At 35.2% G+C, this 24,595-nt stretch overlaps 1 protein-coding gene across 1 annotated transcript in view; it reads right to left on the reverse strand.

Moving 5' to 3' along the window:
• The window catches only part of EEA1 (early endosome antigen 1), a 197,923-nt gene that overhangs the window by 19,017 nt on the left and 154,311 nt on the right, over positions 1–24,595 (reverse strand). Inside the window, exons 17-22 of the mRNA XM_006870728.1 lie at positions 23,221–23,376; positions 20,658–20,797; positions 13,857–14,187; positions 12,411–12,512; positions 9,924–10,118; positions 4,666–4,848 (exon numbers count right to left, since the gene is read on the reverse strand). Coding sequence (XP_006870790.1) covers positions 4,666–4,848; positions 9,924–10,118; positions 12,411–12,512; positions 13,857–14,187; positions 20,658–20,797; positions 23,221–23,376 — 1,107 coding nt within the window. The remainder of the gene's footprint in view (positions 1–4,665; positions 4,849–9,923; positions 10,119–12,410; positions 12,513–13,856; positions 14,188–20,657; positions 20,798–23,220; positions 23,377–24,595) is intronic.

Here is a 24,595-nt window from a genome sequence, read left to right on the forward strand (position 1 = left end):
GAGAAAAATTAAAACTAAATGCTAATTTCTCAGCAGAAACCACCCAGAAAACGGGATGACGTATATAAAACTCTCAAAGAAAAAAAGAATTATTAATCAAGATTCATATACATAGAAAACTGTCCCTCAAATATAATGGTGAAATTTAGATATTTCCAGATAAACAGAAATTTAAAGGATCTGTAAAACGCAGACCAACCTTACCAAAAAAATACTAAAGGGAGTTTTCAGGAAACAAAAACACAATGAACAGCAACCTGAGATTTACATGACAACATCACTCAGAACACAACTCAGAAGTATCCAAAGTGAACAACGCCACCACTCATGTGTCATTTTATCATACTCTGGTGCTTGTGTGTTGCTGTGATACTGGAAACTATGTGACTGGTATTTTAAATATCAGCAGGGTTACCCATGGTGGACAGGTTTCAATAAAGCTTCCAAACTAAGAAAGACTAAAAAGAAAAAGAAGCGGACCACTTCTGAATGGCTAGCCACTGAAAACCTTATGAACAGCAGTGGAACATTGTTTGATAGTATGCCAGAAGATGAGTCCGCTGGGTTGGAAGACAAAACAGAACTGGGGAAGAGCTTTCTCCTCACAGTAGAGATAAACTTAATGATATGGATGGAGCAAAGATTTCAGGATCTTCATTTGTTGATGAGGTACAACACAAAATGGAAAGAAACAGCTGGAAACATAACATTAATAATCAGAATGTGAAACGTATGCAATATGAATGACAAAGTGAAGAGGAAGGGGTTGCTTTCATTGACAAAAAGAGTACTTCAATCTTTATCTTAAAGTACAATGTTGTCTATGATAAGATAATATCCATACACCTTCAAAAAAGAGCAATTAAGAAAAATACAATTCAAATTTACACAGCAATCACTAAAGTCAATGATGATGAAATTGAAGAATTCTATCAACTTCTTAAGTATGAAATTGATCAAACATGCAATCAAGATGCAATGATAATTACTGGTGATCGGATGCCAGAGTTGGAAACAAGAGAGGAAGGGTCAGCAGTTGGAAAGTATGGCCTTGGTGATGAAAATAAAGATGGTGAATCCATGGTAGAATTTTGGAAGACCAACGACTCTTTCATAGCAAATACCCTTTCCCAACAACGTTTGTTGTTATAGTTATGTACCAGCGAATTGGTACCATCTCATAGCGATCCTATGCACAACAAAACACTGCGCGGTCCTGGACCAGCCTCACAATTGTTGCCATGCTTAAGCCCACTGATGCTGTCGTCATTTTGTCAATTCATCTGGGGGTCTTCTACTTTTTCTCTGAGCCTCCATTTAACCAAATATGATATCCTTCTCCAGTGACTGGTCCCTCCTGTAAATCTGAATTTCCAATTGACAATTTCCAATTTTCCTAGATTCATACTTCATACTTTCCATGTTCCAATTATGAATGGATGTTTACAGCTATTTTTCTTCATTTTGAGTTGTGCCCCATCAGCAAATGAAGGTCTCGTGGGCTCTATTCCCACAGGCTTTACTCCATTCACATTATCACGGTCAACTCTACTTTCAGGAGGCATCTCTTTCCCAGTAGCATTTTGAGTGCCTCCCAAACCCAAGGGTTCATTTTCCAGCACTATTTCTTAGTGTTTCTCTGCTATACAAAAGGTTTTCAGTGACTAAATACTCGGATATAGGAACACACTCAGCATTTTTCATGGTGAAAAAACTGGAGAAAAATTTCAAGTCTCGAGTTGCAATATTTAAAAGACTCTATGGGCCATAGTTTCGGAATGATGCAAAAGACCTCAAAAGAAGATAAAAGGAATAGACAGAGTCACTGTACCAAAAGGAACTGGTCGATGTTCAACCATTTCAAGAGGTACCATATTATCAAGAAATGATGGTACTAAAGGAAGAAGTAAGTTCAAGCTGCAGTGAAGGCATCAGGGAAAAACAAGGCTCCATGAATTGATGGAATACCAACGGAAATATTTCAACAAAGTGATGCAGAACTTGGAGTGCTCACTTGTTTGTGTTAAGAAATGTAGAAGACAGCTACTTGACCCATAGATTAGTGTTGTTACTGTGTTGTTGTTAAATGCCATCGAGTCAGTTCCAACTCATAGTGACCCTTATAGGGTTTCGGAGGAGCAGCTGGTGGATTTGAATTGCTGGCCTTGTGGTTCACAGTCCAGTGCTGATCCACAGCACTACACCAGAAGTCCAAGTAGATTAGTAGAGATCCATATTTGTGCCATACCACAGAAAGATGAACCAACAGATGCATAAATCATTGAACGATATCATTAATATCACACACCAGTAAAATTTTATATAAGATAATCCAAATATGGCTGCAGGAGTCCATCAACAGGGAGCCGTCAGAAGACCTAGAACAAAGGCTATCATTACTGATGTCAGATGGAGCTTGGCTGAAAGCACAGAATACCAGTAATATGTTTACTTGTGTTTTATTGATTATGCAAAGGCATTCGACTGTGTAGATCATAACTATGGATAACACTGCAAAGAATGGGAATTCCAGCACACTTAATTGCTCAAGAGGAACCTGTACAGAGACCAAGAGGCAGTCGTTTAAAGAGAACAAGGGGATACTGAATAGTTTAAAATCAGGAAAGATATATGCCTGGGTTGTATCTTTACACCATACTTATCTAATCTATATGCTGAAAAAATAATCAGAGAAACTAGACTATACGAAGAACATGACATTAAGATTGGAAGAAAAATCACTAACAACCTGTGATATGCAGATTGTTATCCCACTTGCTAGTGGTAAATGAAAAGACCTTTAGCGATGAAGATCAAAGACTACAAGTTTCAGTACAGACTGCATCTCAATGTAAAGGAAATGAAAATCTTAACCATGGGACTAATAAATGGAAAAAAGGAAAAGGACTCAAGTTGTCCAAGATTTCAGTTTACTTGGATCCACAATCAAAGTCCATCGAAGCATCAGTCAAGAAATCAGACAACATATTGCATTAGGCAAATCTGCTAAAAGGGACCTCTGAAAAGCAGTAAAGAGCAAAGGCATCAGCTTGAGAATTAAGGTGTGCTTGTCCCAAGCCAGAGTAGCTCCAATTGCCTCATATGCATGTTAAAGTTGGACAATTAATAAGTAAGATCAGAGAAGAATTGACGTATTTGGATTATGGTATTGACAAAGAATACTGAAAGTACCGTGGAATGCCAGAGAATAAACAAATCTGTTTTGGAAGAAGATCAGCAGGATTGTTCGCTAGAAGTGATGACAGTGAGATGTTGTCTCTTGTACTTTGGACATATTGTCACGAAGGGTTGACTAGTTCTAGGAGAAGGACATTATGCTTGGTAAAGTAGAGGGTCAACAAGAAAGAGGAAGAACTCAATGAGACTGACGCAGTAGCAGTAACAATGGGCTCAGGTATAACAATTGAGATGATGGCAGAGGACTGGGCAGTGTTTTGTTCTATAGTACACAGGTTTACTATGAGCAACAGCTAACAAAGTTAATAAAAAGCTACAAGACTGAAAATAGGGAAGCAGAGATATCAGCTTGCAAGAACAACAAAGAAACCACAAAGTAAAAAGAGAGAAGAGTATAGTCACAGAACTTTCAAATGAAATGGAAACTAAATTTCAAAAAATAAATAAAAATAAACCTAACTATAATCCTTAAACTAGACAAATCCTTACTCCTAACCCTAGCCCAACCCCTACTCCCAACTCTAGCCCTAATCAAAACACTAGGCCTAGCGTAGACATAGCCACAGTTGTAACCCTAACTACTCCTCCTTACATCTACCTCTCCCCCACATAAAAAATCCATTATCTTTCTCAACTGTTTCATGAACTTTTTGAAGTCTACACATATACTGATAGTATATTTTAATATTCTGTAATTTACAACAGATTTTTGTAAAAATCTACTATAAATTGAATAAAACAACAAACACAGGGAAAACAGAAAACATGATATTTCACTTTGACACACACACCATGATAAAAGAAAGCACAACAAAACAAAAATGTTGGCTGAATCATCTGTGAAAGACTACACATTTCCCATATAGGACTGATATACCATATGATATATAGTGTGCATCTTCACGTTTAATAAATGTGATGCCTATCTTAGCAAATAGCAATGTCAAGGACAAAGTTTCCCTCTGTGGTTGGATATTTAAATTTAAGTTTATTTTTAACTATAATCTCCTAAATGTAATTATTACAAGTTTCAATAATCTTGAGAAGGAGAAAAAAACAACAACAACAGTAAAACTGCTTGCACTTTCACAAGGGGCTTATATATCTAAATCTTAAGATTTTCTAACAACTTCCCATTTTCAAAGTTATTTTCACATAACTTTAAAAATGGGCAGTTTTTAGAAAGGCTAATATAGACCAACCTTTTAGAGTATAATTAGTAATAAATTTATTTTCTAATTATTTTTCTGTTATAGATTCAATTTGTTTTAAATATTTACATATATTTTTCATTGTAAGAAAAAACAATTTAATAAGAAAGGCCTGATATTCCAAAATGCTAACTTAATAGAAAACAGCCCCTAGTATTCCACAAATACTCTTGCCTGTTTGGATTCCAATCAATCATTTAGTGAATGTCTACAAACAACTTGTTGAGAATTTTATGATGTAATATGTTTACTATACCTTAAGATCTTCTCTTGTAGCTAGCAGCTCAGATTCTTTCCCATAGAAATCAGATTGAAGCTGTTTCAGATTTCCCTGACTTTTCTCATAGGTGTTTTGTAACACTGATGTTTTCTCTTTCTCTGCTGTGAGTTCCTGCGCTGCCTGAGTTAACTGTTGTCGCAGTTTATTCTCAAGCTCTGTCTGAAACATACAAAAATCATTATGCACATCGCAAACCAATTATAAACATAAAAAGAATCCCATACAACTAACATGATGCTTGGAGAACAAATTAAACTGTATTTATGTCCTAACCTTAATCTATAGCAATAGAATAACTTACTTACCATATAGGGAACACAGGTGGCACAGTGGTTAAGCAGTCAGCTGCTAACCTAAAAAGTCTGCAGATTGAACCTACTGCAATTGAACCTAGCTTCTCCACTGGAGGTGAGGGTGGCAGCGTGTGGCAGTCTGCTTCCAGCAAGATTTACAGCATTGGAAACCCTATGGAGCAATTCTACTCATTGCTATAGGATTGGTATGTGTTGAAATTGACTCACTGTCAATGGATTTGCTTTTTATTTATCATACAGTTATAAAGTCAAAGTTACAAAGTCAAATAAGCCTTAATTGAAAATACCACGAATGTCAACATAATTCAGTAGGAAAAAAAGCAATTCCTTGGGAAGCCCTAAAGTATTAAGGTCTTAAGATACTGAGAGTAATAATTATGTTTAATGAAGTCCTGGTGTGGCGCCGTGGGTTAATACGCTGGACTGCAATGTCAGTTTGAACTGCAAGATAGGTGGTTCAAGCTCACCAGCCGCTCCTCGGAAACGATATACAGGTTTGCTATGAGTTGGAACCAACTCGACGACACTTCACAACAACAACAACAATGGAGTATGCAGTGTTAGATGTCTTAAAAGATGATAATAACTTAAGGTAGATCTAAGGGAAACTTCTACGTGAAAGATATTTTTAAAAGCCATCATTGTGCTGAAGCATATGATCTCTGCTCTTTGAAATTCACGAACAAACTAGAATATTTCTACAAATCACCTTTAATAATATCAAAATAGAAAAAAGAAAAGTACAATTTAAACTCTAGAGTTACCATCAGTCTTTAAGAATCAGGAAACATGTTAAAAGTATGGCATAATTAAAACACGGGTATGCATACTATTAAAGGAGTCCTGGTGGAACACTATAGGATAAGTACAGACCACAAGGTCGATTTGAACAGCAAGGTGGTGATTCAAACACTCCATCATCAGAAACTCATCATGATCGCTCTGAGTCAGAACCGACTCAACAGACTTAATAACAACAAAACTATATAAATAAGCAAGTAGCTGGCTTTTAAAATAAATACGCTACTTCAGTGAAACTGCTATTAATGTCACCAGTGACCGTCATGTTCCAAAACCCACATGCAAAATTATTGACATCTTATCAGATCTTAATATGGCTGATTTATGTCTTCTTTTTGAAACATTTTCTCCAACCTGGTTTTGAAGGCACTTTCTATTTTAGGTTTTCCTCATACCTCACTTGCCATTCTTTCTCAAAATCTTTTACTAACTCATTTTCTGCCAGTTGATCTCTATATTATCATAATACCCAAGGGTTCAATTGCTGGCCCTCTTGTATTCCCATATATTTCTCTTCCGATAAGTTCTCATTTAGACCCATGGTTTTAAATATCAACTGACTCTTGAATTATATCTCTAGCTGCAATCTCTCTTGCCTGAATTCTGTGTTCATTAGATCCAGTACTTTCCTGATACTGCCACTTGGATGGCTTGCAGACTCCTACCTCAAATATGCTTGGTTCCTGACAGCACACTTTCACACAAAAAATTAAAATAATCTTCACCAGTAAACAGGATTAGTAACTCACTAGCACAAGCCCAAACCTAGAGTTAGTCTTGATTCCTCTTTCCATTCTAACCATCTAATCTACCAAGTCCTTATGACTAAATCCTAAAATTTATCACTTAATCATTCACTGCTAACACTTACATTCATGTTATCATCATGTGCTGTCTGGATTAGTGCAATAGTTTCTCAGTGACTTTCCTACTCCCTCCTTTATAGCCTTTTAAGCAGATGTGATTATTCTCAGTTCAAAATCTTCTTATCAATTTTAATTGTTCATTTTCTGTTATTTCATCATTTACTTGGTTGCACGCATATGGTCTGACTCCTGTTTAGTTTCTGAGTTCATCTAATATTACTCACTCTTCCTCTCTCCCACTACACTCAATTCATATGGGTCTCTTTAGAAAGTGTCAAGTTTGTTTTATCCTCAAAGTCTTTGCACTAGTTGTTTCTTCCCTTCTGCGAGGCTTACCTTTGCAATTCATGTCTTTTACCAAAGACAGGCTTCTTTAGTAGGACTCTCTCCTATAACTACTTTTCACATTACCCTGTTTGGTTTCTTTCCCCACTATAGTGTAAGCTCCCTTAGGACAAGTCCTTTGCTGTTTTGTTGATCATTACATCACAGGATCTAGAATTATGTGTTGGCACAAAACAGATACCTATTAATATTTCTTGAATGAAAGAATGAGTGACGGGTCAATACATTGAAAATGTAAAGACAAGGTTCTGAGACTTATTAAGAGGCTACAAAAAGGCCCCAGAAAAAAGAAAATGAACGTCGGAACTGAGGCTGTGGCCGTGGAAATGAGAAGGCACGATGGGGTCAGTGGCTCTAGGCGAGGACTGAAGGAGTTGGGGTTATGGCCTATGGCAGGGTGGCACTGATCTCCCTACACATTTATTTGATAGCACCCCATGTCCACTACCTTTTATAGAGCTCGTTTACCAATTTTGATCCTTCATGTTGAATTCCTAGACAAATTTTTCATGTTGGATACGACAGTTAAATTTAAGTATTTTCTTTTCTAAAACAGGCTTTAAATTCTTTAACAGTTTTCATAAACCTCATTTTCTTTTCCTTTAATATCCATTGTAAGTCCCATCTGGGCCTTCACTAAGTTCTCAGTGACCATTATTTACCCCTTTGGCTCCTGTTTGATATCAAATATCTTCTCTCTGATCAACATATTGATTTATATTAATTCATTTATTCACTTAAAGAGAAAGAGAGAGAGATAATGTCTTTCTAGAAAAGACACAGTTCCCTGATTTCAAGGAGCTGAACTCTGTTAGCGACCTTACAGGAATAAAATAGAACAGAATTAGGGTTTCTAAGCTGACTGCCACATCTTTTTCCTGTGGATGGATGGTAGCTTTGAACTGTTAGTCTTTCCTGGTTAGTGGACAAACGCTTAGCCAGGGCTCCTTAAATCGATTAGTAAGGAAGGGAGTTCAATAAGGAAACAGATCTATGCAACAGTTTGATAACTGTTTTAATAGAAGTCAACCTAAAGTTCCAACAGAGAATACAGGAAGGGCAGTCATCTACAATTTATCCTTCACAAGCTGATTACATTTTGCTCTGAAACACATCTGATCACATTTTTCGCTTTAAAAAACAACAAAAACAAACACACAAAAACCTTGAGCTTTCTAATGCTTAAAAATCTTAAGCAGAAATAAATATACAACATCCACTGTGATCTGACTTCACCCCATACTTTAGCCTTCTCTCCTTACATGTCTCCACTTACTGTATGCACTGCAAGTGTTGTTGTTATGTGCCGTTGAGTCGGTTCTGACCCATAGTGACCCTTGTACAGGGTTTCCGAGGCTGTCAATCTTTACAGGAGCAGAAAGCCTCATCTTTCTCCTGTGGAACTGCTGGTAGTTTCAAACTGCTGACCGTGAGGTTAGCACCCCAACTCGTAACCACTATGCTACGAGAGCTCCTTATGCACTCCAATAACTAATGTTTATTTATAAAGACATTTTTAAAGTCTTTCAAACTTTGCTAATATTGTTTCTCCCCATGAAGTGTCTAATTTCCCCCTTTTTATTAACTTTTCAAAGTTATAATCATCTTCAAAGGCTCCGTGACAATGCTATCTCCCTCCTCTAGAAAGTAATTGCTCCAGTCAAAATTTTCATCAGTTCTCACTGCTTTTTAGGTTCTTGTGTCATTTTCCCTTATATTACAGTTTCCTTAATCTTTATATATCTGCTTCTTCATTAACTTATAAGCAGCTTCAAAGGAGGACTTAATATCTATTTCTGTGTTCCCACATTACATTTTCAATAAAGTTGGTACAAGAGCTGTTGATGTATAGCCTGCTTGCTAGATCTTTGATCAGTGGCTCTCAAACGATCTTAGACAGACATCTATTTTTAGATGTGGTTATATTCAAGAGGGCTTCAAAAAATTCATGGAAAAAATGGAATTGAAATAATGAAATTTTTTCACTTATTGAAGCCCCCTAGTATGTGTACACCTGTGTGTTTTATGTATGTGTGTAGATACACATCAATACCCACTTAAACATTAACTTTGGTTTTCCTATTTCCTGGCCATGGACTGCCACTGCACGATCCACCATGTTAACACTTCCTAGATCATACTTTTGCTATGCTTCCTCATAATATTCAGCAATTTGTTTTATTTCTAAATTGTGTTGTGCACATTATTAAGTAACTTAAATACACTAGCTCAATTCTTATAACAATTCTATGACTAAATGTTGTTCAATTAAAAAAATACTTCATTGTGACCATCAATCTAATGTATGTTACAAATTAATTAATATGTATACATAATAACAGTGGAAAACAACTCACTTTCTTCAACTATTTTATATTAAGTACAATCCATTTTTATCAATGGATAATTGGACTCTTCATAATAAATTAGAGTAGGGAAGAAATCGAAACCATTACGCTGTAACTTAAGAGATATCAAATGATTTTAACTATCTGACCTTGGAAATATTGATTTTTAAAATATATACCATTTTGTAATTTTTGTTCTTGATCATCTTTCTCTTAATAAAGATAATCTGTACTCAAAATATGTTTAAAATTTTATAATACACTAGAAGTGTTATATAAATTATTCCCTGATTTTAAGTGTTACAAAAAGGTGGTTTCATGTATATCAAATGATTAGTGCTAGAAATTTACATTATATAAGAATAATCTGACAATATGGTTACATTGAATGGAAATCTAGGCTTAGACGTATAATCATATAATCAAGTGGTTTCATACTTTGAAATATCTTGACCATATATTAACTTTTCTATGTTGCAACTCATTTGTATTAGTCACCCTACTATCTTAATTGCACAGTTGTTCTTCTCATAAACAGTAAACAAATATCATTTCACTACCTTTTGTGAAACGGCACTTTTCACTTCTCCTTGAAGTGCTTCAATTTGCTTTTTCTTCTGTTCAGTCAATTGTTTTAACTCATTTATGTTCCCATGAAGTTGTTGCTCTTCTTTTTCCTTTTGTTTTAAAGAATTTTGGGCCTGTACAACTTGCTCTTGCATTGAATTAAGCTCCAACTGCAACTGACAAGATGTCTAAAAGAAAATAAAAGATGTTTGGCTTTCATCTGTTCATTTGACAAATATTTATTGACTACCTACCACATGTCAGGCATGCTGAAAGGACAGTCTGTTGACCACAGGTAAACCAGTAGTAAGTGAGAGAGGTTAAAAAGAAAGAGATCCCTCATGGAACTTTCCCAATCAACATTATTTCCTTTTAGATAATATGCAGAGTGAATCTTCAATACAATTATTTGCTTCATACTACTCTGGTAGCATAGTGGTTACGAATCGGGCTGCGAACCTTAAGGTCAGCGGTTCGAAACTACCAGTCGCTCCGCGGGAGAAAGATGAGGCTTTCTACTCCCGTAAAGATTTACACCCTCGGAAACCCTGTACAGGGTCGCTATGGGTCGGACCTGACTCGATGGCACTTAACAACAACAACAACAACCTTTCTAGCTTCTTCTGCAGTTATAAATGTGCATCTGAATAGAGCTCATTTAAAAACTAGATGAATACACCTTTGATTCAGGGGAAACAGAAACATCAGCATCAATCGATAAAGTACTGGAATGTCTATTATTTTACAAGAAGCTGCTGAACCTATTGGCCACAGGTAATCAGAAAGAATAGTTCCATACTAACTATAATAAAACAATAACTTCTGGCAAATCTAGATAGCCTCTATCTGATGACACTAAACTACACGGCACAATTAGTTACCTCATTTGGAAATTTGGGGTACATTTGTTACTACTTTAATTTGCAAAACCAGAATATATTTTTGTTCAAAATTAGATTATTGTACAGAAGTCACAATAAGGCTCCTCTGTGTACAAGGCGGTCTATATTTCCTGCTCTTCCAGCCAAAGTCATGTTTTCATTTTATGTTGCTTTCATTTTAAATGTAGTTTGAGCATTTGACCGTACTCAGTTACTTTTGAGAAAATTTCAGTATTGTATCTGGAGGCCTCAGCTTATTCCCAATGTCTAGGGAGATAGTTTTGTTAAATGTTAGAGAAAGGCAGTATAACAATGTTGTTTTTAAGTGCCACTGAGTCAGTTCTAATTCATAGCAACCCTGTATAGGGTTTCCAAGGAGCAGCTAGCTGGTGGGTTTGAACCACCGACCTTGTGGTTAGCAGGTCAATGCTTATCCTATAGCACCACCCAGAATTCCCAACAGTGTTGTTGTTGTTAAGTACTGTGGAGTCGATTCCAACTCATAGCGAACCTGCACAGGCTTTCCGAGGCTGTGAATCTTTACGGGAGCAGAAAGCCTCATCGTTCTCCTGCAGAACAGCTGGTAGTTTCGAACTGAGGACCTTGAGGTTAGCAGCCGGACTCATAACTACTAAGCTACCAGAGCGCCTTAGAATTCCCAACAGTAGTGATGGTTAAAAAAACCGAAACAAAAAACCATTTAATATTTGTGTCTTTATTATAGCGTGACTAACTCAATGAAACATATCAACTCATTTATTTCTCAAAAAAAATTTACAGATTCTATTATTTACCCCATTTTATTGGTGAGGAAAGTGAACCACAGAGAGCTTAAGTAATCTGCTCAAGACAAAACAAGAGAGACTGGCTAGCAGACAGCTGAGGCAGGATGCATATCTGGGCCATCTGGACTCAGTGCTTGGGTTCTGCATCATTTCTCTACTTGCATACACGGTGGCATCTACAGCACAGGCTACTTCTTTCAATCAACAACCAGAAAATCATTACTTCAAATACTTGCCAGGACTAGGTTGTGTTGCTTTATCACACCAGATTTCTAGAAAGCTACACGTCTATACCCTAGTTTCCCAATGACATAACACACAGACAATAACAACTGTATGTTACATCCATTTATTTAGTTACTTGTTTCCTTGTTGGTTTGTTGTGCTAGAGATCAATAAAGGCATTCACTATAGCAATGTCTCTTGCTTATTATAGAATGATTATTAAATATGCCATTAATATCCATGAGATAAAGAGTTCTAGAAAAGTCATTTTAATGGAAAGTCTATCAAGATTATTTTTCAACCACATAATGTTGCTTGAGATAGATTACCTAATTATAATACAAGAGTTCGTTGACTCAATTTTCTACCCTTATTAATTATATTCCATTATTTGGGTTCTTTTGTAATAAACTAGCTTGAATTTTTTTAATAGTAGGTAAAACACAATTTCGAACTATGTATATATGACCCATTACATTTCAGAAAAATTTCCTTTTATCTGACCTAAATACAATGTAAAAATGATATTAAACTATAAAAGTCTTAACATGCTTTACAGATTTTACGTTGCAGGAAAAGAAAACTGTACCTCTTTCTCTTTTTCCAGTGACTTTTTCAATTCATTCTCTTCTTTAAGAATGTTTTCTGTCTGTATCTGAAGTTGATGTTTCAAAGCTTTGCAAGTTTTTTCCTTAAATATATGGAAATTTTATTACATATAAAATATAGTAAGTTTAAGAATTTTATTATGTTTAGCGATATTCTTATAAGGAAATAAACTAGAATCAGTGATGAGCTAACATAGATTGTTGTTGTTGTTGTTGTTGTTGTTGTCAAGTGCTATCAAGTCAATTCTGAATCATAGCAACTCTATAAAGGGTTTCCAAGAAGCAGCTGCAGCGTTTAAGCTACTGACCTTGTAGTTAGCAGTCTAGTACTTATCCCACAGCACTATACTTCAATTTAAAAATGCTATAAATATAGAGTATAGAGAGAGGGACAGCACAAAACTAGAGTTTCCATTAGTAACCAACCCGTGGACACAAAAAGAAAAATGCAATTTCTATTAGTCTCTAATGTATTGATATGCATTCTTAGAGACTGGAACATAAAGTTAATGGTGTACAGAATACACAAAAGCAATGCATACTCATAGACAAAGCATCATTAAACATTTTAGGCATCTAAAATGTGGTTTCCAATTAAAGTATTTTAATTTTAGGTGTCTAAAATGTGGTTCTAATTAAAGTATTCTAGAATACTTTGGAAACCACATTTTTATGTCATAAAATTAATTACAATTAATTAAACTGTCATGTTATTTTCAAAGTAGAACAAAGAATTTCAAGAAAATGGAAAAAAGATTATAGAAAGACAATAGTAAAATAATATGCTTTAAAAATTGCATCTAACTCAAGAGGGAAGATGTACCGACAGGAGTTGCTTTCTCCAAAAAGAAAGGCACATAAAGGCTTTAACACATATTTACTTTAAATTTGATTAGGTTATTATCACTGAACTTTATACTGAGAGGAGAATTTAAATTTTGTTGCTACTCTATGCTATTTAAAATATTTTAGAAAGTACATTCCTACTTCATTTCCTAAGATTGTAGTTTTTTATCTCTAGAGTTTAAATATATTTATGGTATCTCTAAGATATACTATTATCCATAATTTTAGAATACTAAAATGTGAATATTTCAAATAGTAATGGTATTCTCTGTGGGTAAACCTATTGTAATCTCTCCGAAATGTAAACATAATACAAGCAATAGAGAAAGACCGTCAGATTCAAGTGAAAACATCCCAGTATCTTTGCTGCCCTTTTCTTAACTTGAGCAATTCTAATTACTCATAAAAACTATTTTTACTTTATTTAAATGAAGGATTACCAGTCAACTATGACATCTTCACTCAATTCACAATAAAAAGTTTAAAATTAAAAAAGTCAACAGTGAATTAGACAGAAAAATCAGTGACTTTAAAATAATATAACCACTTCTTCCTGAGAAAAGTAAATGCAAACAACTAACCAATTCTAATGCAGCAGCTTTTCCTTTGTGAGTTTCCTTTTCAAGTTCACTTTTGGAGGTTTTCAAAGACTCAGAAACCTTTGATAATTCTTCTTTTGTTGCAGAAAGTTCTGTTGTTAGAGCTTCTTTCTCCATCTTCATCTTTTGAGATTCTGCTGTTGCTGCTTGAATTCTGTTACTAAGTTCCTGGTGCTGCACTTTGGTATCTTGATTTAAATGTTCCATTTCTTGTTTAAGGATTAATTTTTCTTCCTCTTGTTTGGTAAGTTTTTGCTTAATATTTTCAAGGGCTTCAGATTTTTTCTGTAGATCCAATTTTGTACTGGATACTCTAGATATATAAGAAATCATTTTTTTAAATGCATAATTATCCCTAATATTCCATTAATATTAATAATGTATCATTACTGATTTTTGAAATGTTCTTTTATATTTCAGAAGTCAAAATAATAATGCAAATTCATAAAACTGAAAAATGCCTTAGATCATCTGATTTGGTAATTTAACAGACAGATGTGTTTCCTGAAGTCAAATACATAACTAGCACAGTCAAGACCACCTAAGCATTTGAATTTAATCTGGGCTAGTCCACTAGAACAGATTCACCATAGCAGACCCTAGAGCCTACAACAGCCAGAAAAGTTCTTTCCATCTACCCTAAAGACCCAATTCTTAGTGTTAGCACAGAGAGGGCTTTGCCTCCATCCTTGCAAAGAGAAAAACACCTGTTTGACAAGTCATAAACTTCAAAACACATAAATTTACAGAAAAAATAAAGCAAAATATGAATGACATTGTATTTCGAAAATAGAGGAAAGAAAAAAGATTTTAATATTAAAATATAGTGGACTAACATAAGAAATTTGCTATTATGTCCTTTAACATATACCTGAGTATGTAAATTATAAAAACTAGGGAATGAAGACTGAACTTCAGGAATACAAATCTATAAAATTTTATCATTTTCATAAAGGAAATTAAATTATGCATAATATGCAGGGAGAAAAACATAAAAGGTTAACCACTGTCTAAAGTCAAAACCAAACCAAATGCAAAGTAGTAATACTTACAGAATTTCTGCTATTTCCATCGTACATTAGAGTGTTTTATACTTCACTGATTTTTGAAGGTCTAAAAACAAGTCATCATGCTAATATTTTACCATTTAATATAACTAATATTACTGTCCAATAACCCTAAAATCAACTAGACTTCATGTTTACTTAGTTTTCTAACTTTTCCATAAATATGATGAAACTATAAGCTTATATGAATTTTAAAAAAGTAGGAATAAAGGCATATTAACTATAAAACTTTTTTTTAAAAAATGACAAATGAACAAACAATCATAGTTGAAAATGTTAACACCTCTTTCTCAGAAATTGATAGAACCATCTCAGGAAAAATTAGCAAGGACATACAAGATTAGAACAGCAATCATCATGCTCTAATGGATATTAATATAATATACAACACTCTACCTACATACAGCACAGAAAAGAAAACCACACTTTCAAAAAAAACATGCATAAAGGAAAAATGCTTGCATGAAGTATACAAGCAGAAAAGATGTTAGCCTTGTAGGTTTTTCTGTCTCAGTATTAACCAAGGTAATAAGACTAAATTTCGAAAGCATGATTTTACAGGTTATGTTCTCTGACTACAATGGAGTTAAATTCGAAATGACTAACAATGATATAGAAGAATAGTCACAAATATGAAGGGGCTCTTCTAGTAACAGTCCATTATTTGTGAATTCAATTTTTCCATGAAGTTTTAGACACAGCATCATAATTGAAAAGTAAACAACTTACTTTGGAATAACGCATGCATCAAAGAAAGTATCAAAAACTAAAGAAGGCAAGCCATTGGTCATGAAGATACAGCATTAGAGTGATGGGTGTTGGAGGGACATAGTTAGGTTCACAGATGTTGGTGGCCTGTGAGAAAGAACTGAACTATGAGCTGAGGGCTTTAACAAATCCCAGACACGTTCATATTATACAGGAGCAGATGGGATCCAGGCTTCCTTTCTTAATAATGCTCTAGAAATGTAAGAAGATTCCAGAGAAGAAATGTTTATATGATGTATACAGGAAGAAAAGATCTAAAAACTTTCTGTCATAATATAAAGCAGGAGTCTCTGAATAATTTCTGAACAAAAGAGTGGAAAGAACCATTCATTGAGCCTACAGGGGCCTTGGGGAAGAGAACGAGGACTAACTCAGAGATGATCTCTATGGTTTCTGGGATCCAGAAGTAACAACAAACCATGAGTAAATGGCATAAAGGATTAGATGTGCTCCTCCAATAGGAGGCACCAGAAACTATAAGGCTAACAGTAAGAAGGAATGCATATGAGGCAACGAATGCAGCTCTATATCCACCAATTCAAAGTTGCCGCTGTTGTTAAGTGCTGTCCTATCAGTTCCAACTCATAGCAACCATGTATATATAGGGTTTCTGAGGAGTGACTGTTGGATTTAAACTGCTAGCACTGAAGTTCAAACCAACCTTGTGGTCCAGTGCTTATCTTTACAGCACCATACAGGGCTTCCAATTTACTAGATGTAAGAGCAAGGAAATTTACATCATCCTATCGTAAAACAAGGATGAAACCATGGAAGTATAAAACAACTTAATCACCATGAACTCTGACGAATTTTATTTCATCTCCTTGAAGAGCACTTTTCCTAGGCTTTCAACCTCTGATTTACTACTGAAAAAGCCAACGGCCCTCATCCTCTTGACACAGGCCAAATTCGTCATCACTCTGAGTGACCTATTTGGCATTTAAAGGCGAAATCAAATTGAATGTGATCATTCACAACGCATCCACGTGAGTGGGGTGGAACTGATTTTCATCAGTAAAAATTCTGGTGAGTTATGTATCTATTGAGGATCTCCTAGTAGGACTCAAACCAAGTATCAACATCAAGAACAAGGTGAGAAATGTCAAGAGAATGATTCAAACTTAGGAGTGATGGAAAGATGAACCAGCTCAGCATTTATATGGCTATATTGAATGCAAGGCAAATGTCCTATTTCCTCTTAGAGACATTTAAAATTTCATATAGTCTTACTTATTTCTTAAATATAATATACAATACTTCACCAGTGAACTCTATGTGCATGGAGTCCTCTCTCTGTATTGTTTCTTCATTTTGAGTTCAATTTGTTGAATAGATATAAGGCTATCTTGAATTTCTATATTTTTAACTAAAAGTTAGTGATTTGTGTTTGTCAAAAAAATTGTCCATTTCACCTAATCTTAAAGATTTTAATATCTTCTATACCAATCTACCTTTAATCCTCAGGTTATTATAAATATTTCTTGTATAAATTAGAAAAAACTACTCAATAATACTTTGTTCCATCTGTTGAAACACTATTATACACTGATTTTACTAGAATGAAGCACTTCAATAGCCATGTACCAAAAATGCAACATCTAGCATTGTTGCAATGCAAAGGGAAAATGTAAATGGATGAATTCATAAAACAAAATAAAAGACAGACATCACGTATAAATTGTAAACAAAGTAGGACAAGCCATAGGAAATCTTTCACATTAATAAGTTTGGAAAAGAAGAGAAAACTAAATCCAAAGCAGGCCTAAGGAAGAAAATTATATGGAGGAAAAATAAATAAAAGAGAAAATATATGTATTTTTTTCTGTTGTTGTTGTTGTTGTTGTTAAGTGCTATTGAGTCAATTCCGACCCACAGTTTAGGATTTCCAAGCAGCAGCTGGTGAGCTTGAACCACCGACCTCCCAGTTCAAATAACTTTGCAGTCTGACATATTAGCCCACAGCACCACGCCAGGACTCCATATTTTTCTATAGATAATATATATTTTTGGTCTCTCTATATTTTTATAGAGAGTTAAAGTTGGGATTTTTATATTGTGTTGTTTTTTTAAGATCGATGAAATTAATAAATCTTTAACTAGATGGATCAGGGAAAAAAATAAAATAAAAAAATAAATTCCACTACTATGAATAAAAGAGGGAACACATCACTACAGATCCTAACAGCTTCAAACATATTATGAACAAAATTATGCCACGAAATGTGAAGTTCAGATGAAAGAAATAAAGTTTTTGAAAAATACAAATTGCTGAGTCAAGAAAGATATAAAAATTCAGAGTAGACTATGTAATAGGGTTCTGTGCCAACTTGATGAGGCCAGAATTTCCAGCAGATTAGCAGTTGAGATGTGGTTATTCTCATGATGGTGAAACCTAATATAGGCATAGTTAGCTATGATGCTATACACATGCTTCACTGCTTTGCTTCTCTAGAAAACCTAGCCTAAGACAACTTATATCTAATCAATAAATTGAATTCAAAATTAAGAAATAATCCATAGAGAGAACTTGAAGCCCAGCTAGTTCACTGGTGAACTACATCAAATATTTAAGAAATAAATACTACTACTCTCATTCATATCCTTTAGAAAGCACAGGATGAAGGAATAGATCTCAATTCCTTTCTAAATGAAGCATAATCCTGATATCAAAACCTGACGTTAGTAATTTACAAAATTATAAACCAATAGTACTTTTAAATGCATGAAAATACCATAAGTATGATAAAATCAAACCCAGCAATATATGAAAAGAATAATCAACCAGAACCAAGTAGAACTTATCCTAGGAAAGCAAGATTGGCTTACTATTTGATTAAATCTCAATTTAATTAATCATACGAATCGGGCTGCTAACCTCAAGGTTAGCAGTTCGAAACTACCAGCCGTTCCATGGGAGAAAGATGAGGCTTTCTGCTCCTATAAAGATTTACAGCTTCGGAAACCCTGTGCAGGGTCACTATGAGTCGGAACCGAATCCACGGTACTTAACAATAACAACATTAACAGAATAAAGATGAAAATCATTATGATATTTTTAATCGATGTAGAAAAAGAAGTTATTAAAAACCAACAGCCACTATTTCAAGAACAAGCAAGTTGTTCACTAAGGAGTCATCAAAGCAAGCAATCAAGCCCCTTTAGGACAAACCCCTCCAAGACTGATACTCAAAGGGAACACATGAGCAGGCATGTAAGCTTGCTGGCGATCACGTTGGTCTACTGGTTAGTAGAAGAGGGGAAAAGGCAGCAATGAAGAAATGGGCTGAGTTCAACCATGTTCCATAGATTTCCCTTGACCTGGAGATGAGAGAGTGAAGAAGAAGGGCTGGTTAGTCCAAAGTGTGGTGAGACCTGGGGACACCTGAGCCCATGGACAAGGACATAGCCATGGAGAGCTAGAGCTGAGAGTGAAGCATCCAGCTGATATGAAGTGAGGGGAGACACACAAGAACATCCAGAACTGCAGATAGTACCCATTTGAACCTAGCCTTGATGGCTTGATAATCAGAACTCGACTAGAGGAAGATAAAAAAAAAAAAAATTCTGATAAAGGAGCAAGTGTAAACTGCTACAATTTGATAAACTTGACCTATACTTATGGATGTAGTAGCTCAAAATATCAACTGAGAGGGAAGGAGTCTTCACATCAAGTATCAATGCTATCCCCTCTGTACACAGGGTAGATAAGGACTGACAACTTTGACACTGGCTATCTACAATGAGGGTGTGAAAAAGTTACTAAGTAACTGGCTTACAAGTTTTCAAGAGGGAGTTTACTTTAGCGTGTGCAGGGGAAGGTAGAATCCCCACTAAATAGTTTTCATCTTGTCTAGACGGATCAGATGAAAAGAGATGGGGATAAGAAGATTCTTACGATTTCAACAGTGAGTAATTGTTATCACTATGAGTGATATCACTAATTGTGACTGTCACAACTGTAAAGGTAGAAGTTTTGTAACAAAAATGGGGGAGTAGTTAATCTTACAATCCAGAAAGAGAGAACTCTAGGATCATCAAGGGAGAAGAGCACAAGGGGAATACGGGACCCTATCCAGAGAAGCTGCGTCATCATAGATGAAGGCAGAGATGAGGACAAAGAGAGAGTGGAGCAGCTGAGGACTCTGGACTCATGGAAAGATAGGGACTGTGTGCTGGTGGCCAGGAGACAGGCTTACAGAATGTGCCCTTTGGTTGTTTAAATTTATTATATATTCCTGAGTGTTTCTGTGTACACCCCCCCCAAAAGAGGAAATAAGAAGCAAATATTGTTGAATTATGATGCACAGAGGAGATTGTAATCACTGCAATGAAACGATGGTGTAATGCCAATGTTCTACCATGTAAACTATCACTTAATTCACACACACACACACACAAAAATCAACAGCCAGTCATGACTATAATTAAATACAGCAAACCACATATTAGAGAATGTTATCAATTATAAAAGGAATTTATAAAAAATGTATAGCTAATCTCATACTTAATGGTAAAATGTTTAACAGTCTTCTCAATGATACTGGGGCCATTGCAGGCCATCTGCTACTGCTAATTAGCATTCAAAATTTTACTGGAGATTCCAACCACAAATAGACACAAAAGGTTTATAGATTGTACAGGAAGAAGTAAAAAATATTTCTAATTCACAGATACCATGATCTGGGTACCATATTAGTGCTGAAAAGAGACTAACTGACCTGAATCTTATGAAACCAATTTTTCAGTTCTTTGTAGTGAAATTAACTTTAACCATATTATGATGGCTTTATTTTTTATTTACATTAACATCGGTAGTTTACAGAATAAATACAATACAAACATTTAACAGATATTTTAAATATTGTGATACTAAGTAAAATCTTAAGAAAGTGTAATACTTAGTTTATAATCGCCCCCCTTAATTTTTAAGCAAAATAGGTTAGCTTACATTTCTTTCTCTATTTCAAGCTGTTTATTCAATTCTGTGGCTCTGAGCTCTAAATCTGTCCTCAGCTGTCTTTGCTGTTCTAGATCCTGCAAAACTTGCTCCTTGCTTGCTTTAACTTCAACAGTATCGGCTTCTAGTTTCTATGGAAGAAATATAGTATAGTAGCCATTTTAATGTTAGTAATATTTATAATTAGATATATATAATATATATATAAATATATTATATATATATACACACACACATAAATTGGTGCTTGACAACATAAAAACAAGCATAAATATTTATGTTACAATTAAAAGCACATTCTGAAATTATTCATGAGTAACAGAGCTATTTAAATTGGAATATTTCAGAGGGCTTAGATCAAGATTTTCCCCCTTAATTTATAAGTACGTTAACTTATATTTTTTTTCTCCATTTTATAATAGGCAGTCACTAAATCTTCATAAAAAAATTAACTCTGAATAAAAGAATAAAATTTAAATAAATATAAAGCATAAAACAAGCATAAATACGAGTGAAGTTTTTCACTCAAGTACAAAATAACACATGTGCTCTCTTAAAATATAATTAACTACACTGATGTAATTATACATACCCAAAACTAGAATGGAGTTGGCCAACAATATACATACACAAGGAGGTTGCCATGCATTCCTTCTCAGTGGTTGGCAAACAATATACATATACACACAAGGGGGTTTCAAAAGGTATATGGAAAAATTCCATTATCTGTTAATTCTACTTTTGCACCAATTTTTTGAAGCCACCTAATTCATATACATATACACACATATGCATACACACATATGCATACATACATATGTGTATATATATATATATATATATATATACACACATGATGTTGGTAAGTGCTGTTGAGTCAGTTCCAAATCATAGCCACCCAGTAAAGGGTTTCCAAGGAGCACTAATGAGTTTGAACCACCAAACTTGAAGTTCAAACCGACCTCTCAGTCCAGCACATTAACCCACAGAGTTACACAAGGACTCCATATACATACAAACATGCACAAGTGTATATATATATATATATATGTATGTTGTTATTGTTAAGTGCAATCAAGTAGGTTCTGACCCATTATGACCCTGTATAGGGTTTCTGAAATCTGGTGGTATAGACTGCTAATCTCAAGGTCAGCAGTTCCAAACTACCAGCGGTTCCATGGGAGAAAGATGAAGTTTTCTGCTCCTGCAAAGATTTACAGCCTCAGAAACTCTATACAGGGTTGCTATGAGTTGAAACTGACTCCACGGCACATAGCCACCAACATAGGGTTTCTGAAGAGCAGCTGGTGGGCTTGAACAGCTGACCTTGTGGTTAGCAGAACAGTGTTGACTCTACAACGCCACAGCAAAAGTTCATATATATGTATGTTGTTAAATGCCATAGAGTCGGTTCTGAGCCATAGCGACCTTGTATAGGGTTTCCGAAGAGCAGTTGGTGAGCTTGAACCGCCAACCTTTCTGTTTAAACTGGTCTTGCAGTCCAGCACATTAACTTCCAATGACACATCAAGCCCCTTCCTCCCCGCCGCCACACACACGTTTTTCAATGGCAGCTTGAGAATTTCTTGACTAAAGCAGGTGATTACACTATTATTTATATTCTCTCTTCATACCGAGTAATAAAGTAATAAAGTATTTGTTGATAAACTTTCGAATGACAGGAGTTCCATTTTAAAGGATTCATAGTTAAATCCTTCTCTGATATGTCTAATCAGTATTTAATATCTTTAGTAATCAATCCTTCCATGAAGAGTTGTGTTGTTGTTGTTGTTGTTAAGTACTGTCGAGTCAATTCCGACCCATAGCAATCCAGTATGGAGTACTAGTGTGGTGCTGTGGGTTAATGCACCAGACTGCAAAACCGTTTGAACTGCGAGGTCGGCGGTTCAAGCTCACCGTGTTACAATGGTTTAAATTTATTTTTTGTTGCTGTTATTAAGTGCCGCCAAGTCAGTTCCATCTCACGGCAACCCTGTATATGTAGTTTATGAGGCTTTTAAATCTTTGCATGAGCAGAAAGACTCATCTTTCTCCTGTGGAATGACTGGTGGGCTTGAACCACACACCTTGTGGTTCACAATCCAGTGCTTATCCAATGGAGCCATGATATTCCTTAATTAGAAGCAATATTCAGGGGTTATAGATGTAAACTTTAGAAAGGAAAAGGTATAATACATCTGAAATGTTATGCTGCAGTGAGATAAGGAGATGGAAGAATGAAGAAACAAAGTGTTTCACAAAAACAACATGGTAAGTTCCTTGCAATAAAAGAGAAGATTCCTGGTTGGCTCTCTCTTTGAAATAGTTACATAATACAGTGGGAATAGTACATATGTTAACTGATTTATAAAAGCTACCAATTAATAAAGAAATAAAAAGTTGTAATGAAAAACATACAAAAATATACAAGTAATTGAATTTCATACCACAACTACAAACATTTTTTTACTTATAAATCTTTGACTCCATCCAGGTCATTGGCTTTCATTACTACAGCAGTATCTGGGCTAAATTGTATTTGTTTTCTACAAACCTTAATTTGACCTTCCAGCTCTTCGGTTTTCTGTTCTAACGCGAGATGCTTGTCTCTCTGTTCTTTAAGCTGACTTTCCAGTTGACTGCAATGTTCTTGCTTCTCCTGCAGCTTTGTAGTCACCTGATCCAACTGAGTAGTGACCTTATTTAACTCCTAAAAGAAGTACAATTGAAGAAAACTTTGGTAAGGTGTACTTTATTGTAGTACCCAAGTGTTCAAAGCAAAATTGAAACTGCTAATTTTATTACGAAGCCATTTGGGGGAAGACCTCAAAAAAGTCACATGATGTCTCAGAAGTTCTCTTTATGTAACCATATAAAACAAGGTGAACAATGGTGACACTGTGGTTATGTGCTCGGCGGCCAGACACAGGGTTGGAAGTTTGAACCCACCAGCTGCTCCATGGTGATTTTCACTTATAAAAACTGAAGGTGCTGGTGGTTATGTGCCGTCAAGTCACTTCCAACTCATAACAACCTATGTCAGATTTCCAAGACTGTAAATCAAGCCTTATCTTTCTCCTTATTTAAACTGCTGACCTTTTAGTTAGCAGCCCAACTCCATAACCCACTACACTACCAGAGTTCCTTCTCATAAAGATTACAGCCTAAGAAAACTTACAGTGTAGTTCTCTGTCATACAGAGCCACTGTGAGTTGAAATTAACTAGAGGGCACACAACAACATCATAAAATAAAGAGCCTTGAACAGAAGCCTGGCATAGTTTACATGTAGAACAATTTAGTAACTTCTCAATGTATTTCTAAGAGTAGTTATTTTAGGAACCAAAATAAACAATCGAATGCTATTGTTGCTGTTGTTAAGTGGCATCCAGTGGGTTCTGACACACAGTGACCCTGTATAGGGTTTCCAAGCAGCAACTAGCAGTCCAGTGCTTATTTTACAGCGCCACACCAGGACTCCACAATAGAATATTAATTATGTCACAGTAAAATAACACTTTGATATTAAAATTAAATATTTTCAATGTTCAAGAAACCATGTTTAAAGTAACATTTAAAAATAATATTCCAGTGATCCATGATATTTCTTCAATTCATTTGGGATAATTCAGTTGCACAGAAAGAACAAAATAAAAATTGCTACTATGTCTACGAAGAACCCTGGTAGTATTAGGATAAGCACTGGACTGTTAACTACAAGGCTGGCATTACAACTGCAGCAGCCACCCCATGGGAAAAATATAGGATTTTTTGTTCTAATAAAAATTCACAGCCTCCAAAACCCTATACAGGGTCGCTATGAGTAGGAAATGACTCAGTGGCAGTGGGTGTGGTTTTGATGAATATATCTACAACTCAAATCGTCATTATTAATGTTTTCATAACTTTCCTTCCAGTCTTTTCTATATG

Source organism: Chrysochloris asiatica, unplaced genomic scaffold, assembly GCF_000296735.1.
Source record: "Chrysochloris asiatica unplaced genomic scaffold, ChrAsi1.0 scaffold00149, whole genome shotgun sequence".
In the NCBI taxonomy this organism is placed as follows: Eukaryota; Metazoa; Chordata; class Mammalia; order Afrosoricida; family Chrysochloridae; genus Chrysochloris; species Chrysochloris asiatica.